The following is a 20642-nucleotide window of genomic DNA, read 5'->3' on the forward strand; positions in this document are numbered from 1 at the left end:
CCCCCCGAGCCGCCCTCTCAGCCCTCCCCTCCCCGCCCCCCCGAGCACTCTCCCCCCACCATTATCCCAGCCCCCAAACACCCCCCCCCGCCTCTCCCCATCGCAAACTCCCTCTGCCCGCCCCCGGCCACCGCTCCCCTCCGCACACGCCGTCCCAGACCCGCGACCACCGAGAGCCGCTGCAGCTCGGGGCTGGCCAGAGCCCGCCCGCCGCCGGATGCTCCGCTTGCCCGGCTGGCGCTGAGCTCTGCCGGCTCCTGCCCGCCACAAAGGAGGGAAGAATCCCGAGGAAGCGACGCGCCTCCCGCGGGGAAGGAGCCGGGCAGCGGGTCGGTCCGGATGCGGTGAGCGCCGCGTCGCCTCCTGGGCTGCCTTAGCGGAAGGCAGGAGAGAGAGAGAGAAGCGGGGATCGGGCACCGCCGGCCACCACCATGGGCTGCTGCACCGGGCGCTGCACGCTGATCTTCCTCTGCGCGCTGCAGCTGGTGAGTGACTGACCCGCGCTCCGCACCCCCGGGCACTGCCAGCGTCGGGCTGATGGTCCCGTGCACGCTGCGGCTGGCGGGATTCCCCTCTCCTCCCTCCCCAGCACTCCCCGGGCACTGCCAACTTGGGGCTGATGGTCCCGTGCACGCTGCAGCTGGCGGGATGGCCCCCAGCTCTCCCAGGGCATTGCCAGCTCCTCCGCTGGAGCTGATGGTCCCATGCACGCTGCAGCTGGCGGGATTCCCCTCTCCTCCCTCCCCAGCTCTCCCAGGGCACCGCCAGCTCCTCCGCTGGGGCTGATGGTCCCATGCACGCTGCAGCTGGCGGGATGACCAAGCCGTACCTGTCTCGGGCTCCCTGCATGCAGGTCTCACCCATCGGGCACTGCCAGCTGCTCCAGGGCTGTTGCGGTGCAGGAGCTCACTGCGCTCTCCTCTGCACGTTGCCTTTGGTGAGTGCTGACTAACCGGGCACCTCTCAGTGAGTGACCTATCCCCGCCTGATCACCCGCTCTCACCCGGGGAGCACAGCTAACTCTTGTCTTGCGCCCTGGGATTAACTTTTGTATTTTTATGTTAAAACAAATTTGTTTGGTTCGAAATCTGTTCGTTTTGGGGGGGGGGGGGATCTGCTCCCATCCCAGGACGAGGCTCTGTTTAACGTTGCCCAGTTTCTCTTTCGGGTCTCTAGGGGGTTGGCACAGCTTTTCTGTGCCTGCCAAGTCTCATGTGTTTGAAGGGATTCTGAATTCATTTTGAGTCTCTTTCTTCCTCAACTCCCCGTTTCCCAGCCCCCCTAACCAGTCTGTTTGAACGAGTTTTTAAAAATCTCACTCAGATTTCTTTGGAAATCACACCCATGCACATTGTCTCAGGTTGACAGCCTTGTGTTAAAATCACTTCATGATCAGTATAAAATCACGGTGTGCAGGCGGCATTGGGGTCGGATGATGCCAATGTGTGTATGCGATATGAAGTGGGACTGGGAGACTAAATTGTATATGATAACCTAGCACAAGAATGACACTTTTAGGACATGTGTGTTGGGACCTGTCATTGGACTCTGCTATTTATTTTCTAGTCACTTCCTTGAGGTCAGGAGCCACCAATCTTTTGTGTCAGATCCATTGTGGAATGTGCAAAAATCTCGTTCTGTTTAAAAAGGCAAAATCTGCACATCCTTCTGGGTATTTTCTCCGAAGTGTTTTATTTCAATTACATACACCTGGATATGTAATTGACACAATTGAAAATGTATCTTGTTTTCTTTGTGTATTAAAGTTGGCATATTTGTTTCAAAGAAGTGTTGTCAGAACGGAATTATATTGAGCAATAACAATTCCTTGTATGGCTCATTAGCTGAGTGATAAAATAATGTTCTTCCTTTAACAGTCAGTCTCTAATCCCATGAGAATTTAATTTTTTTTCTTTTCTACTGATTCAATCATCTTTTTTTGCCACATGATCTTTCTTTTGATGAGCATGGGTTCTTCAGTCTGTGGGTGTGCAAGTGTATGTGTAAAGTAAAACTATCCAGTGATTACAGAAGATGATCATTTGGCAGTCTTTCTAGCTTCCTGCTAAACCTCTAGAAAAGGCTTCTGTTTCAGGAGTAATATTAATGTACGGTTAAACACAACATATTCAATACTTCACTTTAAGAACATCATTCATTTTCAAAGTATTAGTCAAATCCTCAGCTGGTGCAAATTGGTTCATTAGTACTGTCTTCTATTCAGATATTCTTAAATACCATGGGGAGGGTACAGTGTTAAAACCTGAATAAAATAGACTAACAAAAGAGGAAAGGATTTAATGTATTCATAATCTGTACTTTTAATATTAACAAATCTTTGTTTATAAAGCTGTGGCCTTGATCCCCTGCATTTGTTTTACACTGCTGTAACCTCTTGACTACTATGGAGTTATATTTGATTTACACTGATGTGTGAGAGAGGAGAATTGGGTGCTTCATCTTTTAAAAATATAACACTAACACAGTTATGAAGGTTATAGTAACAGTATTTACTATTCTGTAAGATTACTTGGAGGCTATAAAAACCAAAGATTTAAAGTATGAATAGCCATCATAATATGTAGAGTACTGCAGATAAAATCTTTCAGAAAAAGTATCATGTTTTATAACAGACCCATCAAATGATCTAACAACTTTCAAACTGTAGACTTTTAATATGTAGATTTTTCTACTGTACTTTCCTGTTTTATAAAAATGCCTACATTAGGTACAGTCTACTATAACATCCATAGGTTTTAGTGACTGATCAATCCATGTCTAGCCAAATGCTTTTAGTGTAATTTATTTTCATTAAAAACAAAAAAATAAAAACTGCAGTATAAATATGTGTTAGACTTAAGATTTAATCTAGTAGACATAAACTCGAGCCAAGGTACTCACAATGATCTCAGTGGTGGTGGTGTTGAATTTATGTTTGTAGGAATTGTCACCACAGGGGATTTTAGATCTGTTTCTAACATCACAGAGGTCATGAGTATAAAGCATGCCCAACAAAACTGCATCCCCAGACATTACTATCATTAAGAGAGATTTATTTTACCTTGAATCCATTTATGGAGAGGTGAAAGACATATTACTGACTGTGGACTATGTTTAGATTAAGTGCTACAGAAGCCAAAGTACTTGTCTTGCTAATTTGTAGCAATGCAAAAATACAAATGATTTCTACGGATTGAGAAAACTTTAGAAAAATAGAAAGATGGCAATGCTTTAAAAAATAAAGTAGTGAATTTCCACACAAGAAACAGTTCACCCTCTCAATAACAGTCTTGTCAGACCATACCAAAGGAAACAAAAATAGTTCAACAGAAAGGGTTTATGTGAACAATTCAAGCCTTTATTTGATTAAGAACTGTATAGACACCACCTGAAAAGTCAGACAGCCAAAAATCTTCATGAAAATACTTAATTTGCAATTCTCTTTGTTTGTTTGTGATGTGGATTGTGCCACTCACATTTCCCTGGTGATTGCCAATAAAACTCATATTTCAGAAATATTTCATACCCAGCACAGCAGTGGTTCTCAACCAGGGGTCCGGGGCTCCCTGGGGGCCCGCGAGCAGGTTTCAGGGGGTCCGTCAAACAGGGCTGGCATTAGACTTATTTGGGTTAAATGCAGAAAGCCAAAGCCCCACCACATGGGGCTGAAGCCTGGTGACCCAAGCCCCGCCACCCGGGGCTGAAGCCAAAGCCTGAGCAACTTAGCTTCACAGGGTCCATTGTGGCGTGGGGCCCTGGGCAACTCCTGCTTGCTACCCCGTAATGCTGGCCTTGGCTCTTATATGCAGAAAAACAGTAGTTGTAGGCCATGGAGTTTTTATTGCATGTTGGGGTGGCCTCAGAAAGAAAAAGGTTGAGAAACCCTGCAACACAGGACATTTCTATTATTGTGTAGATGTACTGAAGTTTGGAATTGGAAGTCTTTCTACACAAATTATATTATCATTATTCCTAAGTGGAGTGTCCATCACACTCACACAATCCTTGTCCTTGAAGCTTCTCATATTTGATTTTAGTTAGTTGCTCAAAATTAGACCTTTGGACCAGAGCCTGATTTTCCACTGTGTTACACAAATTTGATACCAGGGGATTTCATTAAAGTAAATGGAGTAACACTAGTGTAAAACTGGTGTAAGATAGTGGAGAATCAGGCCCATAATCTCTTTTAGGATTCCGTTCTAATTGCCTCTAAAAATGCTGGCCACATTTGTGATGTGTGCTGGCTTCTCAGCACAGTTTTACTGGTTCCCTCACAACCTTTCCCCATCATATCTATTTTACCCTCTTACTTTTGCTCATTATGCTTGTATATAGAGAAATGCTGTTGGAAAGAGAACCACAGTCATTGAAATGACTGTGGTGGTGGTGGTGGGGGGCCTATACGCCATCCTTTCTCTAATGGTAAAATACTATCATAGAATCATAGAATATCAGGGTTGGAAGGGACCTCAGGAGGTCATCTAGTCCAACTCCCTGCTCAAAGCAGGACCAAACCCAACTAAATCATCCCAGCCAGGGCTTTGTCAAGCTTGACCTTAAAAACCTCTAAGGAAGGCGATTCCACCACCTCCCTAGGTAACCCATTCCAGTGCTTCACCACCCTCCTAGTGAAAAAGTTTTTCCTAATATCCAACCTAAACCTCCCCCACTGCAGCTTGAGACCATTACTCCTTGTTCTGTCAACTGGTACCACTGAGAACAGTATAGATCCATCCTCTTTGGAACCCCCTTTCAGGTAGTTGAAAGCAGCTATCAAATCCCCCCTCATTCTTCTCTTCTGCAGACTAAATGATCCCAGTTCCCAGGGCCGGCTCCAGACCCCAGCGCGCCAAGCGCGTGCTTGGGACGGCGTCCCGCGGGACGGCGGCAGGCGGCTCCGGTGGACCTCCCGCAGACGTGCCTGTGGAGGGTCCGCTGGTCCCGCGGCTCCGGTGGAGCATCCGCAGGCGTGCCTGCGGGAGGTCCACCGGAGCCGCGGGACCAGCGGACCCTCCACAGGCACGTCTGCAGGAGGGCTATGGGAGCCGCGGGACCGGCGACCGCCAGAGTGACCCCCGCGGCGTGCCGCCCTGCTTGGGGCGGCGCAAATCCTAGAGCCGCCCCTGCCAGTTCCCTCAGCCTCTTCTCATAAGTCATGTGCTCCAGCCCCCCCAATCATTTTTGTTGCCCTCCGCTGGACTTTTTCCAATTTTTCCACATCCTTCTTGTAGTGTGGGGCCAAAACTGGACACAGTACTCTAGATGAGGCCTCACCAATGTCGAATAGAGGGGAATGATCATGTCCCTTGATCTGCTGGCAGTGCTCCTACTTATACAGCCCAAGATGCCGTTAGCCTTCTTGGGAACATGGGCACAGTGTTGACTGATATCCAGCTTCTCATCCACTGTAACCCCCAGTCCTTTTCTGCAGAACTGCTGCCTAGCCACTCAGTCCCTAGTCTGTAGCAGTGAATGGGATTCTTCCGTCCTAAGTGCAGGATTCTGCACTTGTCCTTGTTGAACCTCATCAGATTTCTTTTGGCCCAATCCTCTAATTTGTCTAGGTCCCTCTGTATCCTATCTCTACCCTCCAGCGTATCTATCACTCCTCCCAGTTTAGTTTCATCTGCAAACTTGCTGAGGGTGCAATCCACACCATCCTCCAGATCATTAATGAAGATATTGAACAAAACCGGCCACAGGACCGACCCTTGGGGCACTCCACTTGATACTGGCTGCCAACTAGACATGGAGCCATTGATCACTACCCGCTGAGCCCGATGATCGAGCTAGCTTTCTATCCACCTTATAGTCCATTCATCCAGCCCATACTTCTTTAACTTGCCGGCAAGAATACCATGGGAGACCGTATCAAAAGCATTGCTAAAGTCAAGGAATAACATGTCCACTGCTTTCCCCTCATCCACAGAGCCAGTTATCTCATCATGGAAGGCAATTATGTTAGCCAGGCATGACTTACCCTTGGTGAATCCATGCTGACTGTTCCTGATCACTTTCCTCCCCTCTAAGTGCTTCAGAATTGATTCCTTGAGGACCTGCTCCATGATTTTTCCAGGGACTGAGATGAGGCTGACTGGCCTTTAGTTCTCCAGATCCTCCTCCTTCAGTTTTTTAAAGATGGGCACTACATTAGCCTTTTTCCAATCATCTGGGACCTCCCCTGATCACCATGAGTTTTTCAAAGATAATGGCCAATGGTTCTGCAATCACATCCGCCAACTCCTTTAGCTCATCCAGCTTTTCTAAATAGTCCTGAACCACTTCCTTCTCTACAGAGGGCTGGTCACCAGCTCCCCATACTGTGCTGCCCAGTGCAGTAGTCTGGGAGCTGACATTGTTCGTGAAGACAGAGGAAAAAAAAGCATTGAGTACATTACCTTTTTCCACATCCTCTGTTACTAGGTTGCCTCCCTCATTCAGTAAGGGGCTCACATTTTCCTTGACCTTCTTCTTATTGCTAACATACCTGAAGAAACCCTTCTTGTTACTCTTAACATCCCTTGCTAGCTGCAACTCCAAGTCTTATTTGGCCTTCCTGATTTCACTCTTGCATGCCTGAGTAATATTTTTATACTCCTCCCTGGTCGTTTGTCCAGTCTTCCACTTCTTGTAAGCTTCTTTTTTTGTGTTAAAGATCAGCAAGGATTTCACTGTTAAGCCAAGCTGGTCGCCTGCCATATTTACTATTCTTTCTACACGTTGGGATGGTTTGTTCCTGCAACCTCATTAAGGATTCTTTAAAGTACAGCCAGCTCTCCTGGACTCCTTTCCCCTTCATGTTATTTTTCCAGGGGATCCTGCCTATCAGTTCCCTGAGGGAATCAAAGTCTGCTTTTCTGAAGTCCAGGGTCCGTATTCTGCTGCTCTCCTTTCTTCCTTGTGTCAGGATCCTGAACTCGACCATCTCATGGTCACTGCTTCCCAGGTTCCCATCCACTTTTGCTTCCCCTACTAATTCTTCCCTGTTTTTGAGCAGCAGGTCAAGAAGAGCGCTGCCCTAGTTGGTTCCTCCAGCACTTGCACCAGGAAATTGTCCCCTACACTTTCCAAAAACTTCCTGGATTGTCTGTGCACTGCTGTATTGCTCTCCCAGCAGATATTAGCGTGATTGAAGTCCCCCATGAGAACCAGGGCCTATGATCTAGTAACTTCTATTAGTTGCCAGAAGAAAGCCTTGTCCACCTCATCCCCCTGGTCTGGTGGTTGATAGCAGACTCCCACCATAACATCACCTTTGTTGCTCACACTTCTAAACTTAATCCAGAGACTATGGCTTACTATCTTCAAGAAGAATTGTTTGTAAACATGGAGTGGTGTGTGTATGAGAGATTCAGTAGAAAATATTTTTAAAATATATTATTTTCATTTCTACATTTTGATCTACAAGAGTATATACACCAAACTGACTACATAACCTTACAGATTTGGTACTGAATATAGTTCAGTCTTAAGTGCAATAGACTCTCAATACAATAAAAAAAATGCACACTAGTGAACTCTCCAAAGGCATTCCATGTCTTATATGGTTTCATATAAATGTACATTTCTTAAAATGTAAATCTGCATAAATATGTATAATACAAGGTGTCACAAGGAAAGTGCACCCCGTCTCTTCTTGAGACAAAATGCGGGTAATGATGGCCCCGCGGTTGAGTCTATACAACCATCTCTTGTCTTGGGATAGCTTGGCCTGGGGATAAAAGTCAATATGGCTGCCCTCTCTCAGGGCTGTGTGGCCTAGCGGTCAGTCAATAGAGCTGCCTGGTTCAGCAGGGCTGCGTGGCCCAATGGCCAGAGTCAGTCCAACTGCCCTTTCTCAGGGCTGCGAGGCCCAAGGCCAGGGTCAGCATAATCGCCCTCTTCAGTAGGATTGTTTGGTCTGGTGGCCAGTCAGGGGAGTGGGCCGCCACCTTGGGTGGGGGTGGGGCAGTGGGGATTGGGTAGGGGAACCCGGACCCTCCCTGCTCCTCCGGGTCCCAGCTCAGGGCCCTGACAGTGGCAAGGATGCTCGCCACTGGGTCAGCAGGGAATCCTCCTGAAACACGCTCACACCACTCGGTACAATGCCTAGTCCCCCTGAGCTAATTCCTACCCTTTCCCTTATGTAGTGGTCCTGGTGTCCCAGAAGTCCATAGTCTCCTTGGCCTCTGCAGCTCTGTCACTCCTTGGGCATCTGCAGGAGCTGGGGCATTCGCTTGGGTCTCAGCATCTCTGGCTACTGCCATCTGTTGCTTCAGCAGCTCCTGGGCTGGAGCTTGCAGCGTGCGTCCTCCCTCTTCAGTGGTCAGCCCTGAATGAGCTGAGCTGCACCCTTTTATACCCCAGCTGGAGCATGCCCATCAGGGCCGAGGGGGCATGGCCAGTGTGGGGCAAGTATGCCTCATCACACAAGGGTTCTGGAAATAGCTTCAAATTAAATAGGGCATTATTAGGCCCTGATTCAGGGAGGCACTTAAGCACAAGCTTTCCTGAATTGGGTCATCTTACAATCTTGGAAGCTGCCCCAGTATTTGCTCAAGCAAAACTCCCTTTGAAGAACCCGGAGTAAGGAGAGCAATTTTGAGGACTTGACTTTACACTGTGATCTTATTAACTCTAGCATTGTAATATGTCATTTCAGAAGATGTCATACTGGGAGCTCTAAGATGTATATATCCTCCTAATGTGTGCATAGCAGGAGTTATGTACATGTATCAAGAGAATATATCATAATGATATATTAATCTTTGAGTATGTGCTGTAACTCTCATTAGCATCATCAGGAATCACATATGTTGACCTTTTCTATACAAGATAAGTCAATAGCCTTATTACAGAAACTGCCAGCAATGTTTTAAATGCTAGTGTAGCCACCAGGTCATGAAACACTGCAAAATGAAAATGTTCAGAAAATAAAGCAAATAAAAAAATACTAATAAATTCTGGAAGGGGTAAATTGGCAAAGAATTATACAGAGTTAGCTGTGTGAATCCAATTGTAGTTAATGTGTCACAGCTAAAGCCCTACGCGGCCTTGAAAATGTATCTCTAAGGAATTTACATTTAATTTTGTTTTAAAGTTTACATTAGCAGTGTGTGCTGGTGGGGCAAGGATGTTGGTAGGCAAGAATTATATAGCTATGTAAACACAACAAAAGTGTTAATAAACCATGGCTCAGATTTTCAAAGCAGTGCAGAGAAGATTAATGGAAGCTGTATGGCTAACACCCCATCACAGTTTTGAAAATCTCAGCCTATGATTTAATCTATAGGTGTTGGTGCTCTGTGTTCATTTAAAGCTCTTGATTTAAAAGTACAACATTATATGGTGCAGCTGGTATAAAATAGTTATTTTCTACTTACCATATTACTTTCAAATCAATTTCAGTGTTAGTTTAGCACAAGTTTAGATAATTGTAATGAAAATGTGACTATGTATTAATATTTGCCAACTAAGTGATTATTTGGTGAGTGCATTCGGTCATCTTAAAATAATTCTTCTCTTGATATGCAGGAGATTTATGCTTGTAAGTCCCATTAATGCTAATTGGAGTAACATGTAAATCCTTGCACTTTGAGATGAGACTGTATCCATTAGACTAAAAGATAATACTTCACCATTGATTAGTATGCATAATACCATTTCGATAGTGGTGCTGGCAAATGATACATAACACGTGGTATAATAATTTACATTTTTTCATCTCATTTGAGTATACTTTACAAAGCAGGAAATGATAACTGCTGCTAAAATACACTTTTTGTAACCTTCTGATTTTGTCTCTGTGCACTCTTATGTTAGAACAGATGTATAACATTTATATAACAGCATAAGGACTTGAGCGATATGATGAATTAAAGAAAGTAAACCCTTTGAACCAATAAATTGCTGCACTATTTGATGCTGGTAAAAGAATTACCAGTCCATTGATCTGGAGAGGAAGCATCTGTCCATGGGTAAAGCAGGAGTTTGAGAATGTATGTTTTATATTAGTGGGGCAGGGAAGGGCGTGGTTCCTAGCACTGGCGAATGTACTGACTGCAAGAACCAGAAGGTATGTTGTTTTTAGTAAGGGAAGAAGGTGTAAGGTAACATTGGTAAATTTGCTGTGGCATCTCATGTGGGTTCTACAAAATGAAGTCCTAGTGTTTTGGCTGTTCCTGACAGACTGACTCTCTTTTTGAAGGCCCTGCTCCTGTAAAGATTTATATACATGTTTAAAAGAGCTGGGTGGGAACTGGGTTTTTTGTTTAGCAGGAAAAGCTGTGATTTCAATCTATTTTTAAATTCCAAAACAGATTAAAACCAATGTTTTTTGAAATTTCCTGTGAAATTAAATTCTGAAAAAAATATTGTTTTGGGTTGATTGAAATGTTTCATTTAGATAAAATCAGAGTGTTTTTCTCTGAGTTTGACTTATTAAAATTGTATATTATGTAACATTAAAACAAATTAAAATTAAAAGTAATTTCAAAATGGAAAATCAAAGCTTTAAGTTCTGAAAAGTTGTTTTGACCTTATCAAAGGGCTTTTTTCTCAATTTTTCCTTTAAATGAAATGTTGTCAATCAACACGTTTCTACAAAACATTTAGCTTTCAACAAATTAAAATCTTCCAATGGAAAAATATTCTGTCAAATTTCTGACTAGATCTTATGCTTAACTTCAAGCATGTGAGCAATCCTGTTTAGTTCAGAGCAGTACTAGTGCTCAAAGTTATGCGTACACATAAATCTTTACAGGTGGGGGCCCAAATCATCAGTTAGAATCATGCTTCTGTAACTTGTTGGTCATCAAGGACATAAATATTCCTCCCACCTAAAAATAATGCTTAACATTTGCACTTTGAGTATATTGTATATACATTAAGTAATCACAACATCCCTGTGCGATATTAATATACATATTTCCAAATGGCCTACTATGTTAGTTTCTGAGCACACTGCAAAATAATAATAACAAATTAACCTCCAGAATGAAAAGTACTTTTATTTAAATCTAATTTATTTCAGATACCAGTGGTTGGTGGTTGATTTTCAGGAGATTTGTGTTGCGTATCATATGATATAGTTGTTTGGGGAAACATGAGCCGAAAGAGCTGTAACATCCTCTGGAGCAGGATGGTTTTAGTGTCAGGCTGATGTTGGGTGAAAGTGAGTTCCATAAGCAAATGCCCTTTTACAGATGACGAAAATGAAGCAGCATACCAGGAACTAAGCCTTAGAGTAACTACAGCTAGCAAGGTGGTAAGAACTGTGGGATATGGCCCCAGATACCACAGCACCAGACGTGTATCAACACAAAGCCAGGGTGGATGCACCTGCTTGTATATGGGATGGAAATGAGGTGTGCACACCAAAATTGTGTGGATGCTTACAGTTGAGCTTGAAAAGAGCAAGCTCACGTGTAAGTACATGGACCCAGATACAAATTCAGTAAACACATACTCTTAGCGTGGGTAGGGACTAAATTTTCAAATATGCTAATGTTTGAGGGGATGCCTTCTCAAACTGAGAGAGAGCTCTCTTACAAAATTGTCTCTATGTGACTTTCCAAAAGTCACACAGTAAGTCAGCATACATAGTGGCAAAGCAGGGAAGGCCAAGCTCCCAGTCTCAGGTTCAGTCCACCATAGCACGCTACTCCTTTCCTTTTCATTATAGGTTCATGATGCACAGAGGCTGCTGTGTAGAATTATGATTGTTTTTGCATCTCTGAGATGAAAGAGTTAAGATTTAAACATCTAGTCTTGATTGTGGGTGGAAGCAGAAGTTAATTAATTGAAAGTGAGTTATGTAGGATCTCTAATGGCCATATGATCTATCATTTTCTGGGAATATAACAATAGGATACCAGTACCTGCTGCACATCTGCTGCTGTCCCAAACAACAGATTCTTGGGTTTGAGATATTACGGTTTACAGAGGTTCCCCTCATAAAAATCATTGAAATTCAAAATAGGAATTATGTTGTTACATCTAAATCAGGATGCAGAACTTGGATGTGGATTTGTTTATTAGGATCAGGATAGGCTTTGTGTTCTCCACTCTGATCAGGGCAGGGGCTGACTAGATGATGTCCAATTGCTGATTTTGTGAGGTAATGGTACAAAATAGGAAAAAACCCAACCTTAGAGAAAGGTGTCAGAAATCTTTCAATATCATTTTGCAAAGAGATTTCAGCCACAGTAGTGGCAGGTTCAGATATGAGATTTGAAATCAGCAGTCTACTACCTTTACATTTTTAATCTGCGCTTTGGGTTTTGGCTCATCTCTAATCTACATATTACTTCCTTACATAAATAAGTTAAACTTTAATTGATTACATATATAAATAAGGAATGGAACAGGTCACAAAGTTCTTATAACCTGATCTCGCACTATAGAAGACCATATCAATTTTGCAACTGACTTTAATAGGAGCAGGATCAAGCATTGGTGCAGATATTGGTAGGCATCTTGCTCAGGTGCAATATAAACAGCCATGGATTCTTCATTAAAAGGTGTGATTGGGTCTGCCAGATCTTGTCTGCTTGCTGAGGAGGCATCAGCACACTGACATTCCCTGCCTAAGGAAAATCCACTCAGACTAGGTGAGCATCAAGACAGTCCACCAGAGGCCTAGAAGGGTCAGGAGGAAATACTGAACCAGCAGGCCAGTCAGGAAGGCTTGCCTCCTTTTGCTTAGGGGCAGGGCCAGGTGAGACTGGGACAGGGGAGGTGTTTCTCAGGGCTAAGCACTTGCATTTGATGGGTTTTTCCTCTTTGTTTAAAGTAGTGGCTCCCAAACTTTTGTATGACAGCAAGCTTCTGCATGTGCCCTCCCCCCATAAACTAAAAACATACTTTTTATATTTGACACTATTATAAACGCTGGAGGCGAAGCGGGGTTTAGGGGTGGATGCTGACAGCTTGCAACCTCCATAATAATCTCATGACCCCCTGAGGGGGCACAACCCCCTGGTTTAAAAGCACAGACAGCTGAATACTGAATTGCTATTTTATTACATGATTGTTTAGAGCTGTGGTCTCCAAACTTTTTATGTTGCACTGCCCCCCCTTACCTATAACATAATCTATCTGTGCCTCCCCTGGGAGCCAGGAGCAGAGCAAGGACTGGGGCCGGGGCCAGGAGTGGAGTCATGGCCGGAAGCAGGGCTGCAAGCCAGGCCACGTTTGGGGACTGAGGCCGAGGCTGGGCTGCGGTTGGGACTGAGAGCCAAATCCGGGGCCTTGGCTGGAGGGCTGGGGCCGGAGCCAGAGCAGAGCTGGGGGCAGAGCGGAACTGGGTGGCGTCCTTCCCTGCCCCTTATGGGGGCTGGCCTGGGCCCTACCGCACTCCCCCCACCCGAACCTTCCTCTTCACAGTTTGGGGACCACTGGTTTAGAGACTGATGGTCACTTATGGCACAGACTGCCCTGCCCCAAGCAGATATCCAAACCTTACAAACTAAGGTGGGAGGACCATGTGTGGCCCTAAAGAGGGCAATATTGGGCAGCCCCGCCTCCCACAGGAGGACATTTAAACAATTCAGTAATTTAGATTACATTGAGGGTGTAAGAAGTCCTTAGAATCTTTTTAAAACTGCTAGTTTCATGCTGTGGAAATGAATCTGAAATGGGAATGGTAATTTTCAGCCTTCAGACATCCCTCTCTCTATTAAATTTCACTGCTAAATTTACAAAAGAATAACAATTATCTGGGGGTAATTTTGCCTTCTTGTTTTTATTCCACGAACACTATGTCAAATCTTGTATAGGTGCATTTGTATTAAAACCAGCTAAAGTTAATTCACTCAATTTTACACTGATATTACTAAACTAGACTGCAACCACTTTGGGGCAGGGAATCTGTCTTTATCTGTATTGCAAAATGTGACGCACATCTATGACTCTAGATAAGTAGTATATAGTAATAACAATAAGGGACTTCATGGTTCAGGAGACTAGTAATAGGATGAAGAGTCTTTCCTTTTTAGGTCACTAATTGAAATTCAGTGCAGGTTAGTTGCTGCTGAAAGTCATTATGGCCTCTCTGCAATGAGTGTTTCAATACAATGTCTATATTAAAAAAAACCAGTTCCATATTAGCACTAATTGGCAGCCTGGCTGATGTGGTAGTACTAGTCTCAGCAAAAGGCCATGGTGTCATGAAGACCAAAGCACTCTTTTATCCTAGTGGTTCCGACAGGCTGTTGTTCAGGAATATCAGCAGGGTGCTGTGATGAAGTTTGCAGTACTTTGCCTATGTTGTACCTGGTTTGTAATACAGAACTTTATTTTCTAGGGCTCTCAATCTGGCACCTTTCATAAGCAATACATTAAGTTTAACACCCACTTACCCCAAAACAAACAAGCAAGCAAACAAACCAAACACACACAAACACAAAATATTACCTAGATTTCAGTTTTGTTATGGAAGAGCCCCTTCCCTTCCCTACCCTTGTCCCCCACTTTTTATTTGAAAGACTTTTTGACTTGGAAACCAAATTCAGGCAACAGGAAATATTCAGCACTTGGGAAATACTTACTTTAGAATCTTGAAAGTTTTTCTGAATCACATCACATAAAACTGTCTCCCTTCATCTATCAAGTGAGACTAATGCATACCTTTCCAAAGGTTTAGGTTTATGTGATGCTACTTTCAGTGTGGACTGCACTTCCCTGACAAATCAGTACCAGTGGCACTATCACAATTTTTAGTGTGATTCATTCATTCAACCATCTTCTATCCCTGGGCCATTCGCTGCTGCTGGTTCAGGTGGTTTCCATTTTTTTTTTTTGCTATCAACCTCGCGGTCGCCAGGCATTTTTGGTAGCCTTTTTCCGCTCCTTGCCTTGGGGTTGGGCTAGTGCCTGTCTGGTGATGTTGGTGGTTGGCTGCTTGGTATGTGTGTCCTCCTATCCCCCCCTTCTCCTCCCTTTTCTTTTTCTTGCTGCTGGAGTTGGGTCCTCTCTCCAAGAGGTGTGGATGTTACTGATGTGTCTGGCAGGATGATCTGGAGAATCCTTCTGCAGCAGCTTAATGAAGGTCTGGATCTTCCTGGTGGTTGTTTTGGTTGTCCTCCAGGTTTCAGCTCCATACAGTAAGACTGATTTCACGTTGGAGTTGAACAGTCGAATCTTTATTGCCAAATTAGTGTGATTATGGTCTTTTTTTCCTTTGTGTGATCAATGAAATCTTTGTAATTTCACTATAAATCTGTGCCTTTTGACAGGTTTATAGGCAGTAGTAAGCCGGGATAAATCTTTGATCTCTGGAACGTACAGAGTGCTTAAGACCATGGTAACAAAAAGATAGTAAAATATTTTATTTTGACTTTTCATTTTTTATTATATTCCCCTATTGTCGTCTTCCTGCACATGGATCCAGACTTGTGCATTATCTTTCCTTGGCTCAATGGGCTGGTAGACTGATATTTTTAATGGTGTATCTGGTGATTTTGTACCCAATTTTATGAGTTGCTGAATGCTCTAAACTCCCACTGAAGTCCCAGAAAGTCATTCTTATGGGTCTAGTGCTTTTACAATGATAGGCTCAAGGGAAAAGAACAATAAAACCTTTCTAAACGGTAAAGGCACACAAACATAATATTCAGAAAAGTTGGTTTTCTGCTTGGATTTGAAACAAAGTAAATATCCTTCAGTGAATAAATCACACCTATTTTTATTATTCATTTGCTAGTCCATTTGTAACAAGCTTACTACAAAAGTCTAAATCGCTGGATTTTGATTCTAATAAGTTCTCAGGCATCATTTTTCTTATTTTGCCTATCTCCAAATTTCAGTGATCATCAATGGAAATATTTTGTCATGGGTTTGTGTATATGCGGTGAAATTGAGATTTACTGATATTTATTGATGACAATGTAATCCATCCAAGCCTAGCTTTATCCTACCCACCCTCTCAATCCAACCTAAATAGCCTTTTTTTGTGGGGGAGGAGGGCTATTTATTCTTACTGCTAAAAGCTTCCTGTACCTTTTTCTTGCACAGTGAACTGAAAAGTTTTATTATTTAATATTTATTCTTTTTCCTGAATTAGGTAGACACTGTCAAGGTAGGAGTGTTTAGAGGATTTTAATTTGTCAGAAGACTTGCTACTCCCACGGACTATCTGAATTATTTACATCATGGAAATCTCCAAAGTGTTCTAACCCAGACTAACCCACTTTACTCTCAGAACACTGAGGAGTAGAGTCCTCATTAAAGTCCATTGAACTACTGAAGACTAATTGACTTCTCTGTGACCATCTATTCATTTTTAGGATGCCCTTCACTGTAATATGCACATCCAATAACAAGCGCATAGATTCTTCCCCATTCCCCATAAATGGCCCAAATCTCACAGTCTACCCTGCTGCTTAAACTTCCTGCTATCTCCCAATTGACTATCTTGTTGGAAAACCGCTCTGACTACTGCCCTGGCTCACTCTTCCTTTCCTCCCATAGCAAATTCCTGGCTCCAGATATTAATTCTCATGAGATACTGGACTCTGTGCCATTCTAGCCTAGAACCCTTCTGCTTCTCTTTTCTCTGAGACTAGTGCTTGTCTCTGAATGTTCCTCCCACCTACCCCTTGTCAAGTTCCAGGCCCTGTTCTCTTTCCCTCCCTTTGGCTTCAGACCCTTTCCACAGCTCTCAAGACAAGATTATTGGTTGCTACTAACAGCTGCTAATCACCCAGCTGATCAGCGGCTCTCCTCATTCCCCCAGCTATTCCTGCTCACAGTTCCCTTATTCCAACTGAGAAGCTGTCCCATCATCACACCGTTTCCTTCTGCAAGTGTCTCCTACTTGACAATTATGAAGCATGCTATGGTTTAATGTAGGGCTTGATGATAATTATAAAGGAATTGGTAGGTACACGCAGTAGAACAATGAATACTGTGTATAGCTTTAACATACGTTTTAGTTACACAAATGAAGATTAAAATTCCTGTGGCTTTAAAAATACCAAAACCCTACAATCCAAAAACTGAGAATTGAGCACTACATCTTGGTTGAGAACCAGGATAGGTTTTCAGAATGTCAGGCCTAGGATTCCACTTGTGAATTTCCCTATCTTCTCTTCTATAAAGTAAAGCACAAGGTACATAGGAAACCCCTTTAATAATGCTTCAATACACATCAAATAATTTTTCTTGGTCTCTGGGTAAAAAAAAGAGGGTTTGTAGCACTGGGTTGCAATTTGCTATGGTTTACATCTGCTGTAGTGGTATTGTGAGCAGTCTAATTTAAGACTGAATTTGGCTCCTCATATATTGTAGGCACCAGCACACTAAAAAGGGGGAGTGACTGATAGGATTTTGATTCAGAAAAACTAGAACATAAATATGATAGATAATGACTAATGCTGGATGAACAAACTAATAATGTCACTTTCTGTAATGCCTTTCTCACAGTGGCTCTTTCAACAGAGTAGTGAAATGGAATTGAAAGAGTTTCGCCGTCAAAAACTGCATTTGTGATGAGACTTTGTAAATAAAAATGAAAGTATTCTAAATTTAAACTTCATCGTCACAAATGACTTGAAGTGTATTGAAGTATTTTAACTTTAGTCATGGATGTCTTGAATGGCTTTAAGTTGTATTATTAATGTATAATTTAATCATAGTGATTTGATGAAAGATGGAGCTGACTCTGTTGTGTTAGAAGTAACCACAAAGTGCCAAACTCAGTTTAAATTGGATTAATATGATCAAACCCTTAGACATCAAGGCATCCAACATTTCCAGTTATTTCATAACATAGCTCTGCACATCTGTGGATCAAAGTCTGATTCTGTGTTTCCCTAGCCTACTGAGCTTGGACGATGTGTATCATGGACACATGCTGCACAATGGCATGAGAGTTCTAGTGACCTTTCTTGGTTGCTTAAGTGAATTAAAGATCAAATGGAAGAATCAGGGGAAAGCTGAAGTGAAATAATTTCATCTCATTTTTGTATCACTGAAAGTTTCTACGAACAGGATACAGTCTTTTTATGCACAGGCCGTATATGATGTTCACTTACATTAAAAGTTGAAGACCTGTTTTCTGAAGGCTTTGGGAACTCTAGAACTGTCAAGGTTAATCTCAGATTTTATTTAAAACCAAAGTTTCTAGGCCTTTTCTCTGCGTAGATAACCATGCAAATGAAAATTGATCCATATGGTTGAAAGCTTGTCACTGATCTTATCTATAGATTCACAGTTCATCTAAGTTTTATAAAGTTCCTGTGTGACAAGTGAAACCCAGGGCCACCAGTCCCTCAGTTTTTGAGAGAATTAAAGTCCAAGTTGAAAAAGCTGAAGGACGTGCCACACATGCACTGTGAGGGCGACCACATGTTTCCTCCAAACTGATTCATCTGCTGCGCAGCCAGTGTAACTTCTGATCACAAGACAGTGTTGTTACTTTTTAAAAATCATTTGCATTATAGTACAGCTAAGAGTGCTTTCGTGCTAGGCTCTGTACATACACATGGTAAGAGACAGACTCTTTCCCAAAGAGCTTACAGTCTAACACAGGACACACAAGGTGGGTCAAAGGAAGCACAGAGACATTAAGTAACTTGCTTGAGTTCACATGCAAAGTCTGGGAGCTGAACTCAAGTCTCTCTAGTGCAAGCAGTTAGCCTCAGGGCCATTTTTCTTCTCTGTGTGCTTATATTTGTGTGTTCAACTACCGTAAATTGGGCATATGACCCACAAGTGAGTATAGGTGCCTACCCATGGGCAAACAGTTGATTTTTGTGTGTGTACTCATGGCACTTGGGAGTGCAAATGTGCATATGTAGAAATATGCATGGGTTTTTAATTACTTAATGTTTGTAAGATTTGTATACACACACACACACACACACACACACACGTATCTGTTAATATTTCACTGCAATGTGCAACAGAGCCCTGGCATGAGGTCAATTTTGGTGGCCTCCACACACCCAACATATTTGGAAAATTGCCCTCATAAACTTTTCCACATGTTGACAGATCTGAGTAGACCCCAGCACAAGCTGCTGTGCTCCACTTTTCCTCCAGCAGGAGGCTGGTGCTGACCAAAACATCCTCCTCACCCCCTTGCTAAAGAATGATTTTGTCTGAGGATGCCCATGCCACAAAGAATCTTCATGCCAGACGTGTTCGTGGGGGAGAGTCCTCACAGAAGACAGGAGTCGGTTATTTTTTGTGGGTCATGATGTGTGGATCAATGAAAAGTTTTAATTGCAAAAATGCTAAAGTTGACTCTCCACAATATAGAGTGGGGACCATTTAAAGAAAATTAAGGATTTCTCCTGCCCCCTCCCCTGCCTCCCCCCAATGGATGGATTTAAGGACTTCTTTGACTGTATAAAAAGAACTTGGATCTTCACGGTATAGTTAGGCTGAAGGAGGTAATATACCAATCTAATTGCTTTAGTTTTTGATAACTGGAATTAAGATGTTACAGAACTCTTTCTGTCATTGCAATGAAATTCTACCCTCTTGGCATATGGGCCTTTGATTTTTGCACATGCTTTTTTTTCCAAGTGACAAAAGCATATCTGACAGTGAATTCGAGACTGGTAATATCCAAAGCAGACCATTCATAAGCAATAGTTTTCCCTCTCAGAGACAAAGCCATAAATTATTTTTATTGTCTAAGGGGATAGTCTCCCTTGGCCTTAGAATGTATGAAATATCAGTGGCCTAAATGCTTGATTCTGCAAGGTGCTAAGCACCTCCTTAAAAGTACTAAGTAGCCTCAGCTCCCTTTGAGAACAGTGGGAATTAAGGGTACATATTACCTTCCAAGAGGCCCTCAATATCTTGTTAGATCACGTTGTAACTGCTGTAGCCATGCCTTTGAATGGGCTTTGTAAGTGCTAGCGCTATTAGAGGGGACCATTAGATGAAGTCATTGAACCATTAGGAAGCCTTCAAAAAATTAGTACTCTTTTTCTGATCTAAAAAAGTGTTGTGGTTGAGAATATGCACGTAGAGCCATCCTCAAGGGAAGATTTCTTTTACACATACTGACTCCATCAATGCTACCACCTAGCAGTTCACTAATATGAGACTTACGCTTTGTAACGTTTCACAGATTCCTACATCATGCTGAGTAGAGCTGGTCATCTATTATTAACATGCTGGCATTTTTGCTAGGCTAAAAGTGTCTTCATATTATCCATATTCCTATTAACCCTTCCATGATAAAAGACACTTGCAAGCCCTGTTCTGCGGTTACTTTATCGCTTCGGAACAAAGGCATTTCAAATCTCAAAAACTATATATGCTCCTTTTAGAGCATACAGAAAAAGATACATATTCATTTTCTTAGAAATACCTCAGAAGTTTAAACACAATGTCTGTAAAATACTTTTTCTTTTTTAAACTATATTTCAGTGCATGTCTCTGAACATTATTATAGTGTTGCATTAGAAATATTAGGATGATGGTTGAGACAGCATGAATTGCACTTATATAGAGAGACTTACATCTACAGCAAATGTTAAGGAATTACTGCCCTTAAGAAGTAAGGAAGTATTTTAATTCCAGTTGTGCAGATGAGTATACTGACGAGGCCTTGCCCAAGGTCACAAAGGAAGTCTGTGCCCGAGCCAGGAATAGACCCTCGCTCTTGTGACTCTGAGTCTCACATCTAAACCACAAGACCATCA

At 42.7% G+C, this 20642-nt stretch overlaps 1 protein-coding gene across 3 annotated transcripts in view; it reads left to right on the forward strand.

Moving 5' to 3' along the window:
* Nucleotides 1-225: 225 nt before the first annotated feature.
* NKAIN3 (sodium/potassium transporting ATPase interacting 3) overlaps nt 226-20642 on the forward strand; it is a 508687-nt gene continuing 488270 nt past the window's right edge. For all 3 annotated transcript variants that reach the window (XM_039521592.1, XM_039521590.1, XM_039521591.1), the window contains exon 1: nt 226-485. In XM_039521592.1, coding sequence (XP_039377526.1) covers nt 432-485 — 54 coding nt within the window. In that variant the 5' untranslated portion in view covers nt 226-431. The remainder of the gene's footprint in view (nt 486-20642) is intronic.

This window comes from Mauremys reevesii, linkage group 2, assembly GCF_016161935.1.
Source record: "Mauremys reevesii isolate NIE-2019 linkage group 2, ASM1616193v1, whole genome shotgun sequence".
Taxonomy (NCBI): domain Eukaryota; kingdom Metazoa; phylum Chordata; order Testudines; family Geoemydidae; genus Mauremys; species Mauremys reevesii.